Here is an 18,356-nt window from a genome sequence, read left to right as displayed (position 1 = left end):
GGAAAGGTCTGACTAATCAGTTTATAAAAAGATCTACTTTTAATCAGGAAATTTAAACAGAGGGGCCAAAAACACAGTAGGGATGAAGAGTTGAATAGATTGTTTAACTTGAGTTGATACATGAAAGTAATTACACAAAAAGTCTGGTATGAAATAAATGACTATTTTACTTTTGTTTTAGACAATTCAGACAATACATTGAAATAGTCAAATGAACAAAAAATTAATCTCTTGACTTGTACATACTGTCACAGCCATATTATAAATATAACCAAAACAACAAAAAATAGTAGACATTGTATCTCAAAGCAACATTCAAACCTCTGCAAGTTACAGGTCAATTAACATCACGGACAAAAAAAAACAAGAATGACCCACTATTATTTATGTACACATGCAGCGTCAATTTCAACAAAGGTGTAAATTATTTCAATATTGTATTTAGTGGAATGATTAACACATGCACACAAATATGTATTGTGAAGTTATTACATCATTAAAACACATTTTTTAAAATCATGGTTTATTATTAATTGTAAAAAATATATTACTGACTTATAAAAACTAAAGCTGCTTTTAAATTTGAAGTTGCTTCAAAATGTATATTGCACATTTGAAAATGCCTTGTGAAGTGTGCTTCAAAGACCCTGTCACACATAGAACTGAATATGGAGAGAGATTAAAATAAGCCAAACAAATAAAATATCTTATTAGTGGACATACAATATCTACATGCTGCAAGTTGCTAACATGTTTTATCCATTCAACTACAAAAGAACATGGGTCATTATAGAATTTTAAAATCACGATTATTCATATTATTATTGATATAAAAATTATCTTCCAGCGAAATACTGTTACCCAGTAGCGTGAGAGTAAGTAGTTTCTCCATTAAGGGACAAAGTCCTACAAGATATGACAGTCAAGCTTTCAAACCAAATATAAATATTTAGTTTTTCTTATCTACCATACATAATATTGATACCAGTACTCAAAATGTTTTGTGTAAATGTTTACTTATGACAGTGAAACAATTTATGCTGTTTCACTATGACAGTGAAACAATTTATGCTGCATCAATTAGAAAAAAAAATATATTGCAATTAAATTATAATTATTGGAAGAAAGGCTTATAATGTGATTAAGATTTTTTTTTTTATAAAAAGTAAAATTCACAGTGAATTGCAGGCTAAATAGAAAACAAAATATTTTTTGCAAAACTTCGTGAATATTTTGGTAAAGTAACAAGAACATTAATTTGCCAACAATTAATAACGTTGCTCACTACTTTGAGTCAGAGGTTGGTAGGTAATAAGCATTTGTACATTTCAACCCAGAATAAATCTAACATTAACAATACCACTAGTTTAGTTGAACTAGACATTGATCAAATACTGACAACATCTAAACAAATTACTAGAGGTAATATGAATAAATCCCAATAAAAGCCAAACTGTAAATGACTTTGAATTATCCTTTTAGCCGCAAGTAGTCCATCCTCTGCTTATGTGTTCACTTGAGAAAGACCTTCGGGTAATTATGGAACACAAATGTTATTTTTTGGTTTTCTTTAAAATCTGATGAAGAAAAAAAAGTGTTCAGCCAGTTGTCCCAACCATTTAGATCGAAAAGCAAAATGGAAATTTACTGATTTCTATGGAGTGATAAACTACAACTTTACACAACAGAACATTTATATGAAAATCAATAATGAAAAAAAAATTCAAGGAAGAAACTCTATTTCTCAAAAGAAAAAAATCATAATGCAAAAAACTTAAGATATCTATTTTTTTACAAAGCTTATATCAACTCACTTTGTCAGTCTGTCTGGTAAAAAATTTGAACATGTTTTTTTCCCCATTCTCGGATCAAGTTAAAACTTGGCACAATTATTCATTGAACCAGACAAGCCATGAATTAGTTTAAAAAATTGATCAGTTAATTAATTATTGGTGATTAATTATTTTGTTTGATATCAAAATAAGAGGAATAAATGCTACTTAATGAGAAATGTGGATGTATATATGGATTTAATCCCCTTATTACTTTTGACAAGTTTTTTCTTCCACTACCCATTCTGGGATCAGGTTGAAATTTTGCATAATTATTCATACAATACACAAATCATTAAAAAAATTAACCAATTAGTTAATCATTTAGTACTAATTGATCAATTTTGTTTTGTATAAACCATATAATTTTCAGATAGCTTGTTCTAGTGCTGCTATTCCATCTTCATTAATTTTTTTCAGTATTACAATACATAAATCTTATGAATGTATCAGTTTAAATGTGTATTTCAGATGTTGAGTAGAAAGTAAAATTCACTGCCTGGCATTCATTCTACTGGTAACATTGAATAAAAAAATAATAATAAACATATTTACCACCAAAAAAAATAAGATTGTGACAAATAAGTTTAGCCTAACAAGTGACTTCAAAAGCCGTAACAATGATCTACCAGTACTGTACCATTTTGAAAAAAAGGACACAAAAGAGTTGAATGCTTAATCCTATAATCGACATTAGCTTTTGATTTTGCTCACATTTAGAAAGAAGAAAAGGCAGAGTTATGTTTGTCAAAAGGAGAGATTTCAGAAAACAAAACAAGGAGTCTTTACATCTGAGCACCATTTCCAGAGATCCTAGATTTCTAATAAGGATTTGAAAACAAAATTATTCAACAAACTCCTTTATTGTTTTATATAAAAGAATCTACATCAAAATACTTTTCTGGTATTAGTTATGATCTGGAAAGAGAAAAAAGAATGGAAATGAGTATGTTACTTTAGAAGAAGATCCTTTCTGTGAGAGCTGTTGCTTTAAATCATCAATCTCATCTTTCTGTTGAGCAAGTTTCTCATTCATGCCAGCCAGGTGCTCACTCATCATGCTCAGCTGACCCTCATAACTTCTGGTGGTCGTCTGAAGTTCATCCTATAGCAATAATCATTTCAATCATAGCATCCAAATTAAGGAACAACAACAAAAAATTATAGTCAGCATTTCTGAAGCGCTAAAGTGTGTGTGTGTGGAAAGGAGGGGGGTAATGATATAAAAAAAAAGCAAGCTCCAATATAAACATTTTATTTATTTCAGACCATTAAAAAAATTGTACTAACCTTTAAATGGGCCAAACTTTGGTTTACAATTTTCAGTTCTTCCTGACCATTCTCTTTGGCTTTCTCAGCTATTTTCAGCTGTTTATGTAGAGCTCTAACCTGTGATCATTTAACAATTATAATATTTCTGTTAATATTTGGAAACTTCAAGGTGCTACTGTGGTATTGATTTCATTGAATTGTAACACTTGGAGCCAGCACAAAATTTTGTTAGCACTTTTTATGCTTTCCTTACTAAAAGAGTTCTCTAGTACAGTTGACCCAGGGACAAGTTTACACTCACAACTTTCTCACAAACTCCCTAGGTGAAAAAAGCTAGATAGTATGCGTTACAAATGTAAAATAAAAAAAAAACATTTTGAAGGAGGAGTCTTTATTGAGATTATAACTTCAGTTTAAAATAAAATAAAATTGAAAAAATTAATGACTTGGATAAGGTTAATGCAGACCTGCCTACCAAAAAAAGTCCAAATGCGTAACGCTGATGGTCAAAATGCGTATTTTGGTACCAGAATGCGTACATCCAATATACATATATATTGTTGTAACCCTGCCTTGCACCAGTGCTTGAGGTGCGCACTAGTGAACGTAAACAGGAAGACACTAGAACAGTGCATCAGGGATTGTGAAGAGTCTGAATGTTTGGGAAATTAAGAGGCCAACTTTTGTGCTGCCTGAAGGTTGTAGTAGGGACCTGGAGCGAAGCGGGGAAGGCTGTCGTTGGTCCACATTCAGGTTAAGTAGCAAAGGACTGGTATACTTAGTAGTAAGACTCTGAGGAAGCTGAAGGATGTTATGTGTTTACCCTAGTGAATAAACACAACGATTTATTTCCTGTTAAACTGTGTTGAGTGCCTAACCTAGAGTTACAACAATATAATATTAGATCTAGATGTCATGATTAGATCTACAATCTAAATCTAGATAAATACAACAATAGAGATGATATCTAGACTAGATCTATGTCTATATAATGAATATAATCTACTCTAGATCTGGGCTCAAGACCAAGAGTATTACCGATGCCGTGGATCCGCTACAAACGTAGGTCTACTCCAAACTTTCGTAGGCCTACCTTCATCCTTGATCTATTCTATACTAAGACTAAGAATCTAGTCTAGATCTTGACTAGATGGTAGTAGATGTTATTGATCTAGATCTAGTCAATCTAAATCATACTACAACTAAATTGGATCTAGATCTAGATTGTAGAGTAATGTAGAGAATCATGACATAACGTAATGACTAGCTAGATTCTAGCTGAGTCTAGCTAGAAAGCTGCTAGATCTATTCCTGTAAAACAAGTTATCTAGATTCTAGATATCTACAATGTCACTCAATATGTTTTGAATCGATAGCATTTCGATATTTTTTTTCTATACAAATGAATACGGGAATCAGGGATTCAACATAATTAATTTCTACTAATGAACTTACAAAAAAAAAGTCACGTTGGTGTATCAGCTAACTGACGGTACCAACCTGGTACCAACCTGCCACTCTCGCGTTCTTCATTTCTAGACTAAATCTAATTGCTTTTAAGAACCAATCAACATATAGATCTGGACACAATGTGTTCCCCCACCTTTTCTGCCCCCCCCCCCCCCACGGGACGGCTTAGCGTGACCTCCGTGACCGCTCGTAAGCTAGTCAAGAGAGGGGAAAAAAAGGATACGAAATGCGTAACGCGACGGGTTAAATGCGTATTTGCGTTTTGACTGTCATTTTTGGGAGATTTTGCGTAACGAATACGCATTTTGCGTAACGGTAGGCAGGTCTGTAAAAAAATAATGAGACTGAATCTTTATGTGGACCTCTACAATCATCTTGCAGACCCCCAGGCCACCATTTGAGAACCAGTGATCTAGTATCATCTACAAGACACTAAGAGAAAGTTTTGTTTTTGCCAAATGTTTTTTTTAAAAAGGTTAGGGCAGTGTCTCTCAAACAAAAGGGATTCAACACAATGATCTTATGATGATCTAACACATTACAGTCATACATGCACTACATGTGTACCAAATGACACACTTCAGTATCAGCCTTTCTCACCCCCTTGTTTATTTGACTTTATTTGACCTGTGTTCTTTTTACTAAGATGTAGTATGTGCTGTATGTCACGAATCAATACTGTGACTAAATTCTACCTCTTTCCAGAAACCGGGGTCAGGTCAAAGAAGCAGCAGAACAAACATGTCAATTATAATCATCCAATCAGCGAAAGAGGTCAGTTTCTAAAAAGTTATAGTTAATAAAATATTTAGAATAGAAGTTTCTAGGATTCTGAAAAATACTGTTTTAAAAAATATAAATTGGCGGAAAGCATGTTAGTCGGGGTCCTTGCATTGTAACTGGTTCTTGTGTTGTATTGAGTTCTTAAACAGTTGAAGTTAAAGTTGTATCATTAAGTTGTTTCAGTAATAAGTTATATCAGTTTAAGTTGTATTAGTAGAAAGTTGAATATTATCAAGATATTTAACTCTTTCTCTCCTAACTGACGATACCAACGTTGATTCCACCAGAATGTGGTAAATAATTACGGAGAGAAAGAGTTAAGTCAAGTTGTTACTGAATTGAAAATCTACATATATGTTTAAATTATAAGTTTGAAGAACTTATAGATAAAGAGGCTAGTCTTTGCTTATAGATAAAGAGAGTAGTCTTTGATTATAGATAAAGAGAGGCTAGTCTTTGCTTATAGATAATGCTAGTAAGAGAGTCTACTAAAAAAGAAAAGTTTATCAAATCATTGATTCACCTAAATCTGGTAAGCTTTTCATTCTATTTCATCTTGATTTGAGTAGCAGCTTACCTCTGCATGAAAGTGAACAGCCTTGCTTTCAGCTTGTTGTAACTGGAGAGTCAGTTCATTGATTCTGACATTATAATGGTTGATGATCAGCTGCTCCCTGGTGTCAATATCATTTTTCACAGTGCCGCTGGTCTCTAACTGTCCAAGCTGCACATGTAAAAATTGTTGTTGGAATGAGGAGATTTAAATATAACTTTAATTAGGCTAGATAGGAAAGGGTGTGGCTGAAAAATGAATATATCTGAAGCCATTATGGTACTTACCATACTGGTATCCAGATAGGATCCACTGTTGACAGAATCAGACCGCACGCTTGCTTCAGAAGGAAGTGTCAACTTTTCTATATGATCCTCTAGCGAGCTGGCTGCCAGACTAACACCACTGGAGCTGCCCCGGACACTTTCAACTTCTTTCTCCAACTGTTTAGTTTTCTAATTAGTGAATCATAAAACTTCAAGATCATTTTATTGTGAATTAGAATAACAATTAAAAATTTAGAGCACCAATAAAATTTGTACAATAAGGAAGTCTCAAAAAACAAAATATAGATAGTTAAATAGAATGTATTCACGTTTTCACTGGTATAGTATTCATGTTTAAAGTACCCTTTCCACTTTTTTTTTAACTTAAAATTCTGATATCCTATGCAAAGGAAAAAAAGATTTTCAAGTCTTGTTTTCAGTACTAATTCTAATTTTTATGAAAATGCACAACCTTCAGGAGTTTACGGTACTGGTATTACCAAATTTTTTAAGACAAAGATAAACATATTTTAAGTTTTATAAGAAAAAAATCTTTTCTACTTTATCTAAAAGATCGTCAACTGAATTCTGGTAAAAACTATTTTAATAGTTACTTAAAACCAGAAACTGTTATTAATTATTCTAGAGCTAAGACAAAAAGCAGAGGGCCAAAACTCATCTGATCAGCTTTCAAAACTAACATCATGCCAGTTTGTGTTGTTTCAATAAAACTACTAATTAATAAAGAGGTCATAAAAATATAGTCCTATTCAACTGACCAGTTGTTCATTTTCAAACTTAATCTTCAAAAGCTGCAACTCTAATAGATAATGTTCTTTTTCTTGCTCCAGTTTTGTTAGTTTCTGTTGAAAAACTGAGAGCTGAAAAAAAAAATGTTTTGTGTTCATTTCTTTTCCTATAGCTTTGAGCTTGAAGTTATTCTGGTAAAGATTTATTCCAAAGATAAACTAAAATCACAAAATGTTGAGTGCTACATTACAACTATAGACTCTATAAAGTGTTACCTGCTTGGCTAATCCTTCTTTACTTTCAGCTGAGCTGTATAATGTTTTTCTGTTCTGAAGAGCTACACAGTAAGGTACTGTATCTGGTATGGGCTGAAACAATAATGACACATATTTTATCCATACATCACGTTAATCTATGTTCTCAGGATGGATGTTACAAGGTAAGTTTAGTATGTACTAGATCAGTGTGGACGACATTGTTTCAACCATAGCTAATGCCCAATCTCATTTCTATGAGATGATCCATAATCATTTTAAAATTGAAAAAGGCTATAGACATCAGTGATTTCCAATTTTTGTGTGATTTGTTTTCAGGACAAAAGTCTATTTTTTAAATTTAAATGAGATCTGTCAACACCTAATTTATTTTCAAAGGCTTCTAAATAGAGCCACAAAAGACCCCATAGATTAGGAGCTTCTGTAAATATTCTGTTTCAGGTAATATCTTTTTATAAGATTAAATTTCATTTTTTTTCTGTTGTTAAATAAATGTTTTTCACAAGATCTTTTTTTTTTACTCTCATATATTGTTTTAAATCAATCCAACGAGAAAGAGAAGATTGCCCAAAGAAAGTTCCATAATAGATCCTAAAAGTAAAGATCAATGATGTGGTAGAAAACTATATAAAGAGCTGCCTGATTTGGAAACCACTGCACAGTTCATCTCATATATTGGTCTAGTCATCTGAATGCTCAAACAATTCATCTCATATATTGCTCTAGTCATATGAATGCTCCAACAGTTCATTTCATATATTGGTCTAGTCATCTGAATGCTCCAACAATTCATCTCATATATTGGTCTAGTCATCTGAATGCTCCAACAGTTCATCTCATATATTGGTCTAGTCATCTGAAGGCTCCAACAGTTCATCTCATATATTGCTCTAGTCATCTGAATGCTCCAACAATTCATCTCATATATTGCTCTAGTCATCTGAATGCTCCAACAGTTCATTTCATATATTGGTCTAGTCATCTGAATGCTCCAACAATTCATCTCATATATTGCTCTAGTCATATGAATGCTCCAACAGTTCATTTCATATATCGGTCTAGTCATCTGAATGCTCCAACAGTTCATCTCATATATTGCTCTAGTCATCTGAAGGCTCCAACAGTTCATTTCATGTATTGGTCTAGTCATCTGAAGGCTCCAACAGTTCATTTCATATATTGGTCTAGTCATCTGAATGCTCAAACATAATAAAGAGAACAAGGAAGAAGAAGAAAAAAGATGTATGTGGTATATAGGATTCAGAAGATCATTTGTACAGCTACTGTGGAGAGCCTGAATTTATCCCAGGACTAATAGATTTAAAGAAGGAGCAGTGTTGTGAATCTGCTAGATCACCCAGATTCACATTGAAGAATCCATGTTTAACTTCCATTTTTAACTTTCCCTTTTAATGTGTGTGTGTGTGAAAAACTCATGTGCTTAAAAAAATATGTTGAGTAGAAGAATAGAGAGATAATTTTGAGCTGTGAAGGTGATATTGCTAGAGATTTATGGAAGAATAGAAGGAAAGACAAATTCATCATTGATTGGATTTTATTATGTGAATTCTTTGGATTATTGTTTAAAATTATTTACTTCATTGGATCATTTCTATGAGACTTAAATAGTAAATTGTGCATCCTGTGTATCCTGAGATCATTTATAATTGATGAGTCATTGTGAACCCTAAAACATCGCACTAGCACTATAAAATATAGAAAACAGATAATTCCATACAAACCTTGGCTATTGAAGAAAGAAAATGAGAGGTTCTTTGCCTGAAGCTGTTGACAACTGGGTGAGATCTGGGTCCTTCAGTTCCTAAATCTGAGTTGATACTGCTCCCTCGTGTTCTGTATCCAGCAGGTTGACAAAAGAAATCAAGATTTCCTGACATAAAGGCTGCCATCTAGATGAATTAAAAAATTAATTTTTCATTAATTGGCTATGTTTTTTTTTCTGAATTGCCAAATCATTAATAAGAAAAAAATATCATTGACATTTCTATTGAATAATAGTTACAGTTTACAGGTTACAAAGAAAGCTCTCAGTAGACAATGTTCTAACAAAATCATTACATTGAATAGAGAGCTCTATAAAAATACTTAGATATTGAAAAATAATGTGTCTTAAGTAAGTTAAAATTATGACGAATAAAAAATAAAGTGTTATCTACTTTTCCTGTATTAGTGACCAAAGATATTAAAGATGCCACTACACATTCATCAGTTCTCTTGAGTTCTTTGGTTGCTGTTGGTAATTGGTGTTCTAAGGAAACTTTAGAGTTGTAATGCTTGGACACCTCTATACACACAAATATAGATACACTAATATATATCACGAATATAATTTTAGACTACTATTCAAAAAGAAATAAAGAGCTTATCTTAAAAGAATTATATACAGACATACAAACTGCTTATTCAGAAGCCACTTCATAAATTATACACAAACATAAAAAAAGTTCCCCTTTCAGATCATGCGTTCTATAAGGCAGATGATGTTAAGGTCATGTATTTCTTTGGCCAATAGTTAACAAGCAGGGTGTCATGTGGCCAGTACAATGACCAACCGCCTTTACTTACCCCCAACTAAAGTCAGATATCCATTAGAGTTGGGTGGACTCAGCGGCACCCTAAAAATCGAAAAGTTCAAAATTCTAGTCACAACAGGCATTCAAACCCAGGACACCAGGTTAAGAAATTAAGCACTTAAATAATCAGCCACCATGCCCCATATATACACAAATATACGCACTGCCTATTCAAAAGCCACTCCATAAACTATATGCAAACATAAACACTGCCTATTCAGAAGCCACTTCATAAATTATATACAAATATACAAACTGCCTATTCAGAGGCCACTTCATAAATTATATACAAATATACACACTGCCTATTCAGAAGCCACTCCATAAATTATAAGTGCATTAAAACATCACCTCCAAATATTATAAAAATGAAATCTAAATGTTAATATAACCAAGCGCAATGGCACATGTGTACCGTATTGGTGTAACTGAATCAGTCAGAACTTATAAGCTATGAAGTAAGTCTATAACAATGGAGTCTACAAGCTTTTGGTGCAATACTTGGAGTATGAAAAAAAAATAATTTTGTTTTGCAGCCTAGCCTAATTTACATAAAAGTTTCATACAAACGTCTGACCTTTGACAGCTTCATGAAGATCGTTGAGAGATTTACACAGGCCAGAGAAAAACTTGGGATGGGATGACTGAGGATGACCCTGACCTTGAATACCTGGATGGTTAAAGTTCATAATGTAAGTATACATTGCTTATGATTCATGCAAGATTAACACTAGGATTAATATCAATTGCATATTTTAAAGCACTATTTAGATTTATTTAGTTAAAAAAGTCATTAGGTCAAGTAAATTATCTAATTTCTCTTTATGAAAAATAATTAGCACTTTTTATGAATTTTAAAGAAATTTTAGCTACAATGCAAAATTTGTAAGTCTTTATGGGACTTTAGTCCTGGAAAATGGTGTATATAGCCTTTAGCAAATTCCAGGAAGATATGGTCTATAAGCTAAAACAAAACAATGTTGAATTAAATTAATAAAGCAAAACATAATATTTACTCTGTGCTGCTAACAAAGCCACATATGTGTCAATTTTGTTGAATGCCAATACCAGTCGCTTCAGGGAATGGAGAAGATCTCGGTTTTTAGACATAAGTGTAGCAGTGCATGATGAGACAGCATTCTCTTCTTCTAAACTGTACGATATACAAGATATTGTTATACAATGTGAGCTTTTAGACAATCTCAGAGATAAATATAACTTTATGTTAATAAATAAACATATATATACATAAATATAAATGTATATATATTTTCCCATCCACACAAATTTGTTACATTAAATGATATATTACCTTGTAATATAATAAGGAAGAAGTTTGTTGATATAGGCCACCATCTTTTTAAAGTTTTCTGAAAATGGTTGAAGCTCTGAAGAAGTTTCCTAAAATAATAAAGCAAATTTTTTTAATGGCACAGCTTAAAAAAAAAAAAAAACACTCTAATCCAACAATGGATGGTGCAGTGGCTGAGCGGTAAATTTGCATAATTTATAACAATGTGCATTATGTTGATAACATTATATAATTTGTAAACTATCATAACTGAAGAAACAACAAAATTCTACTATGAAAAAAAAAACATTTTTTAATATTATTTCATTACTAGAATGTTATTTACTTTACAGCCTCAAGACTCCTGTTGTACAGAGCCTACTACTTACCAATACTGTAAGAGAATCATCTTTTAAATTATTCAAAAAGCTTCTCAAAGATTGTTCCACTGGTCTGAGATACAGCATATTTTCATGAAGATGCTTGCAGAACTGAAACAAAAAGTTGATGAAATGGATCATTGTCAGTAAAACTAAACATGGCATAATTTAAAATCTCAAGACTTAAATGAAATTGAAGAGTGAAAGAGTAAAAACTTTCACAAACTATTTATATGGAAAAGATTGAGTTGAGATTTAAAAAATTTAAAATCCAAAATGATCCTCAAACACCTTTTTTTAAAAATGTCTTTTCTTAAGAAAATAATTTACCTTTGTATTCAGTGGACTGAGTGGTTCTGTGACGCCGTCTGCTGGATAGATCTTGGATCTCTGCTCACTGTAGGTAAAAAAGTTAGACAACCCCATGGTCAGCTCACCCACCAGGTTAGCTCCCTGTGTAATTAACTCTTTGGCACGGAGTTGGTGTCTTCTGTCATGGGTTGGGACATTAAGACCATTGATATCTCTAAGTTCTAAAAAGAACATCAAGGAATATCGACAATGCATGTTTGAAATAGAAACAGATTATATAATTGGATATGTAACTTTTCTTTATAGAAAAAAGTTAAAAATATTTATAGATCTAGTATTTAATTAAATTCTTAAGCAATGAAAATATTTACTTTAAGATGCATAGCTGCATAAAACTAGTGCGAATGATTAAAATACGGCTTTATATAGCCTACAAATTAAATATGTAATTTTAAAATTAAAAATGTAACTTTTGGGGCGGGGGGGGGGGGGGGGGATCTAATTGGATTGAACAAAATAGAAGTTGTAAATATGATTTTTTTAAGCCACATTACATGTAACACCATTTAAAGCTTAAAATTTGTGTCAATTAAAGTAAAAGCTAACAGAACTAACTTGTATCTATAAATGGTAGCTTTTCCTCAATGATTTTTCTGGCCTCTTGAAGGCGACTCTGAAGGCATTTTTCTACTGTAACTAATTTCTGTTCTCTAAAAGAGGGATAGACAAATTTTATTCACACTTGAGCAAATTAATTTTTAAGCAACTACATGATTTGTTTACTAAAAGAAAAACTATATTATTAAAAAAAAAATGTTTACAATTATATTTCATATAACTTCTATGAAAACAGTAGATTGGTTAAAAAAAAAAAAAAAAAGATAATAGGTTTTAAACTTACGCTGCATCAGATCTCCCTCTGAAGTCTTTTAAGTCAGTTTCCAATGCTTGAATTTTGACCTAGCAATTGACAGAATACATGTTTGTAAATATATTTTGTTGACAAAGAATACTAAAAAAAAATTTTCTGAAAACCATTTGGTTTGATCAAAGTAAATATATTAATTATTAGAGGTATAAAGTTATATAGACTCTGTGAGACTTAAAACCAAACTCATACTTCTAGCATAGCTTTTTCTTCTTGTAGCCTGTCAATAACTTCTTTAGATCTTCTCTGGGCACTTCCCAGAACTTCTTCATGGTGACCTTTGAAGTTTTCTGCTTCCTTCAGTTGATCCTACAGAAATGTGTTCAATATGAATGTTTTAACTATTAAAACTGCAGTCATAGTGCAGAACTAAAAGTGTTCAATCACAAACTATTAAAGCAGCCATTATCTAAAAGGCCTCAAATAATTTTATAGTAGATAGTATAAATTATCCCAAATAAAATCTATATTTGGTCAGCAAACTAAGAGTCCATTTCATATTAAGATTCCTAAGACTTTAAACAGTGTTCCCTTACCTGTAAGTCTCGAACATGTGCATCAAACTGGGCAGACAACTCCTGCAGCTGCTTATGGAGAAGTGCATTTTCCTCAATTTTGTTGTGCAGCTCTTCATTGAAGACATTGATTGCCCCATTGTGTGCTCCAGATCTTTCTGGGGTAGTTGGCTCACCCTTATTCTGCCACATACACCAAATAAAACATATAACTATATTCATACATAAGTGGGGGATGAAAGAAAATAAATGAATGAAAATTGAATGAATGAAAATTACTGATAGTTAGTAATAATTTTTTGGAACACCAGCACTATTGCAGGAAAGGTTAATCTGAAAAAAAAATCAAAACAATCTATGGAAACAATTTTTTTTTTTTAAACCTTGAACATAACAATAGCTAACTGAATTACTGGATTGCTATAAAAGAAATTAATAAAAAATCAAACTGTTGCCTCAATGGGAATTTCACAATGAAACTGATGAGTCTATTCACACTTTTAATGTGATGCAAGGTTCAAGAAAATGATATGCCGGAAATGTTAACTTAAACTTGAACTAGATGAAACAAACACAATATATCTACTAGCAATATTTAGGAATACATAATACAAAACAACTGCACATACTAGACTAGATGTTTTGGGGTAAATTTTGTATTGCTGTGTAATACTTTGTGTAATCCATATCATGTGACTAATATAATAGATTTCTTAATTTGATAAAGAGCCCTGCCCACTTTCACCAGTTTTCTGTTAGCCGGCGGGCCTAGGTCAGGCCCAGCACAGGCTAACTAGAAGTTAATCCAGTAGCCAGATGGTAATGCTACTAGGTGGGTTTGATCTGTGCACCTCAGTCTGAGACCAAGGGGCTAGAGTCACCTAAGCAACCAGACTACACCTAACTAATCTAATCTAGTTAATAAAAGCAAAGAAACCTTCTAAATTTATACAACAAAAAACATTTACTTTATTAAAATATATTTAAACAAACAAAAATAAATCAGTAATAAGTATATTTATATGCTAACCCCAACCTCAATACGCCTTCTAAACTCTACTGAACCTAATCACACTAAACGTACCAAACCTAACAAAATGCTACATCAACACCCCAACAATAACTTAAATGCAACAGTAACATGCTCTTTCCTATAGCAGCATATAACAACCAACTAAGCAGGAATACCTGCTAGCAGCAATGACAAACCACTTTAAAAGGTATAATTTATTAGTCAAGCAATATTGTTTAAACTGTTGTATCTACAGCCACTAGCTAAAATTAAAACTGAATTATAATGCACTATTTTAATAATATAAAAGTTCAGTGCCCATAAACATTTTCAGTTGCCGATGTATTGTTTAAAACAACTGGAAATAAACTATTAATTCCCTACTATAATAAGTTTCATTCCCACTAACAAAATGTTCACTTTTTAAAAACAACAACACTTTATGATATATATTTGAAATTTATATAAGAAATCTCTTATGATGAAGTCAAATGAAATCTGTTTTCACTTTGTTTTCTTACCTTAGATTTTTTTTTACTACCATTGGTCTCACTAGCTTCCTCTTGCAGGACAATGACTCGCTTGGACAATTGCTGGTTTCGAAAAGTTAAGCTGTCAACCTCTTGCTCATATTTTCTAACTGTCTGGTCTCTTTCTTTCAACAATTCCTTCAGTTGATTTACTTCCCCTTGCTCATCCAGATATGCCTTTTTCAGGACTGGAATCTGAGCTTTCAACTGGGTAAGTTCAAGTAACAGTGTAATCAATATTTTATTGCTGGTTTATTCATATTAACTGGTATGTGTCTTGCTAAATTTAACAGATTGTAAAACTGTAATAATCATTTCTAAACATCTTCCAACCATACAAAGTTAAATAAAATTTCTATCATGAAATGTTCTAGAATTTGAAAAGTTGAAAAATTCTTTGTAAAAAAATCATGCTTGATCTCATGATGATTATACATGATCTATTTATTTGCTTTTAATGGAAGTGTAGCTCATGTGAACAAAACTAAACTGTGATTGTCTTTTGTTATTATTGATGGAGCCAAGTTAGGCTTGGTCAACCAAAGAAGGCCTTAATAAATCTAAAAGCAAGATGATCTAACAAAATTTTAAACCAAATTTGGAGAGGTAATTTTGTAAAGTAAACTAATAAAAAACTAAACAAAAGTTAGTGCTACCTCTTAGTAAGAAGTGCACACATGTTAAGCTGATTAATGTTAACATCTGTTTTGGGTAAGTTGGTATCATTAGTATTGTTTCAATGAATAGACATTTAGAGTCACTTCATTGCTACCATTTTTAAGAGTAGCAAATACAAGGGCATTTGTCTTTTGTTATTATTGATGGAGCCAAGTTAGGCTTGGTCAGTGTGAGATAAGTGTCAGAGATTCATTGCTGACATCACAGAAATTGGACTGGTGTTGCATGTTGGCATGTATTATAAAGCTGTATACTGTAGAAACTTCACAACTTTAGAATGTGTTGTCTCAGAATGATTAAAAGTGTTTCTAAAGGTAAAGTGTGACTGTTATTCAATTAGAACTTAAATATTAGATCTATTTGTTTTGTAATATCTGCTAGACTTAACCACTGGCCACCAGATCTAAAAATCATGTACAGACAGTACAGAGGAATTCTAGTCTAGGTCTAGTCAGTTAAGTCAGTCTAGAATCTAATCAATTCTAATCTAATAATAATATTAGTAATTAGAGTCTAGTAATATCTCTAGAAATTTAAATAAGACTTTATATTAAATATTTATAAGAAAGTCTAAAGTCTAATATTTACTAGATCTCTAGATTCTAATAAATTATTATATTATAAGTAATCTAGATTTAGTCTAGTCTAGAGTAGTCTAGGATCTATTAATCTAAATCTAGTAGGTTTATTAATCTATTATTATATAGACCAGATATAAAATATAGATTTTTACACAGATCTAAAATATAATAACTAGGTTTAGATTCTAGATAAAAAAGCCAAACTAAGGGGCGTGAATCACCGCCAATCAGTGATTTACTGAGTGAATGTCCAATAAAATTTATGTCAACAAATCAATGCACAATGACAATGATATTCGACCTATAATCAAATAGCTGCAACAAAACAATAATATTGTTTAGACAATATAATCTTTGGAAAGTGATGCAAACTGGAATTATAACGAAAATAGCTTGAGCTCTACTTGTTTCTTACTTTAGCATATTCACCAGCAAGTTTTTGATACTTCCCAGGTAAATCGGCCATCTCTTACACCGGAAACATTTATTCTTCACTCTTCTATTTTGGATACATTTTAGTACTTAGAAAATAGGGAGAGCTCTTTTGTTAAGATAAACATCTTGTCTAAAAGTTGTAAAAGAAGATTCCCTAAAAAAAGGGGAGGGGGTCACTCTTTTATTTCTGCAAGTTGGACGGACGGACGTAATTTTAGAGGCGAACAAAAAAAAAAGAGGGGGGGGGGGGGAACAAGTAGTATTCACCCATCACTAAATAGCAGGGCTGGACATAACCATTGTGACCAAGAAGTCATGGAAAGAGAACAAGAAATCTACTCTGTATTCACCTGTCACTAAATAGCAGGGCCGACTTAACCATTGTGGGCCCTATGCGAAACGGATTTCACGGGACCCAGTTTGGGTAGGGATACGGATAACAAGTGAAAAGTAAGAGTTTGTATTAGAAAATAAATTCGTCTTTGCATTTTATTCATTCTTTACTACGTACAGAATTACTTTTACGAGCCTTGCGTGTAAAAAAGCGAATTCATACAGTATATCATAAAAATTCTATTTCCTACATAGATCACGCTCAATAACAAGAATTACCAAATGTTTCAATCTATCTACAAGAATTGTTGACCTCATTAGTTTGAGGCGCGAGAAGCTTTTTTCACTAGCCTAGACTCCACAATTACGGGATTTGCATAATGCCGTTTTGTTTTTTTATCGCGCATAGGATTGGAATTTTTCATATTGAATGACACCCCAAAATGACAATTTTTGTCTATATATTTCAGGAGATTTGTATTAGTTTTTTTAAAAGATTTTAATAATTTCCGGATATTTCCTGGACTTTTTCGTATATTTTGCAATTTCATGAGATTTCCTGGAGTTCCTGGTAAATTGACAGAAGGCCGAGGGAAATCTGTTATAAGTTATAAAATGGTTTAATTTAATAATTTATACACCTAGAATTAGCGCGGGTTCTATGAAAGTGCGGGGCCCACTCGGGTCGTATATGTTTCAGTGGACTAAGGCCGGCCCTGCAAAATAACGGCGCATGCTACGCCACCGGTCGACTAGTAATAATAATTGTAGTTTTTATATAGCGCTACCTTCATGCTTATAGCATGCTCAGGGCGCTATGGTCCAATCTCATTTGTGGACCAGTTGGGGTGGGTGAGAAGGTTTTTCGTGCTGCCTTTAGGCGTTCAGTAAACAACTCTGCTCGAGTCGGGTGTGAAGCCCCGAACCCCCAAGACAAGCCAAGTTCAAGCGTGCTTAGCCTCTCGACCACGCTTCCCACCACACATCCCTATTGTAAAGTATTCTCAAGAGAAAAATGAGCTGATGGATCACTATTATGGAGTGTGTGTGTCACTCCATCGGCTGATGAAACAGTGAATAGAATTATCTTATGTTATGAAATAAAGACGTTACTTCAAAAAAGGAGTTGATTACTTCCTACGCGTGTTTCAGGGTCAATCTAGTCATGCATGTTAATCAATGACTTAAATTCTGCCAAGTCATTGGTTTTCCTGGCTGACCCAAGCAACCCATTCCATACTCCAATTACACTAGGAAAGAAGGAGCATTAGTACAAATTTGTCCTAGTATACGGAACAAGGAATGTGCCTTTATTAAGGCAGTGAGGGGAGGGTATAGCGGTAAATGCAATCGCCCCTACCCCAAAGAATTGGCCAGCATAACCGAGGGGACAACCATGTTTGTTTGTTTTTTTGTGACGATACGGCGTACCGGCACCTTTTTCAATGTAGGGAAAAATGATTACTTTTCTTGTATTTTAACTTTTATTATTAATTTAGGGTTAGGGCTATTATTAGTAACGGTAGTTAATTGCATTGATATTAGACAAATTTTGTTCTTAAACTG

The 18,356-nt window shown here is 32.6% G+C and overlaps 1 protein-coding gene across 1 annotated transcript; it reads right to left on the bottom strand.

The window, feature by feature from the left end:
- Window positions 1-149: 149 nt before the first annotated feature.
- On the bottom strand, window positions 150-16,517 carry LOC106055066 (protein phosphatase 1 regulatory subunit 21-like). The gene is made up of 20 exons (XM_056024347.1): window positions 16,438-16,517; window positions 14,755-14,970; window positions 13,243-13,404; window positions 12,899-13,015; window positions 12,680-12,738; window positions 12,394-12,488; window positions 11,797-11,999; window positions 11,476-11,577; window positions 11,108-11,196; window positions 10,812-10,948; window positions 10,373-10,465; window positions 9,379-9,506; window positions 8,944-9,111; window positions 7,202-7,294; window positions 6,956-7,057; window positions 6,198-6,365; window positions 5,935-6,081; window positions 3,123-3,221; window positions 2,788-2,937; window positions 150-1,577 (listed from the first exon to the last, which is right to left on the bottom strand). Exons 1-20 carry the CDS (start codon window positions 16,486-16,488, stop codon window positions 1,554-1,556), a joined length of 2,403 nt encoding a protein of 800 aa, XP_055880322.1. The 5' UTR covers window positions 16,489-16,517; the 3' UTR covers window positions 150-1,553.
- Between the last annotated feature and the right edge of the window lie 1,839 nt (window positions 16,518-18,356).

This window comes from Biomphalaria glabrata, chromosome 3 (assembly GCF_947242115.1).
Source record: "Biomphalaria glabrata chromosome 3, xgBioGlab47.1, whole genome shotgun sequence".
Taxonomy (NCBI): Eukaryota; Metazoa; Mollusca; class Gastropoda; family Planorbidae; genus Biomphalaria; species Biomphalaria glabrata.
Note: the sequence above shows the minus strand (reverse complement) of the source record. Positions and strands in the feature narration are given on the sequence as shown.

Coding starts and splice junctions, on each gene's coding strand:
- LOC106055066 (XM_056024347.1), bottom strand. CDS start 16,488: ATGGCCGATTTACCTGGGAAGTATCAAAAACTTGCTGGTGAATATGCT. Junction 10,949..11,107: donor CTTCCTTATTATATTACAAG/GTAATATATCAT, acceptor TATATCGTACAG/TTTAGAAGAAGAGAATGCTG. Junction 7,058..7,201: donor AAGAAGGATTAGCCAAGCAG/GTAACACTTTAT, acceptor TTTTTTTTTCAG/CTCTCAGTTTTTCAACAGAA.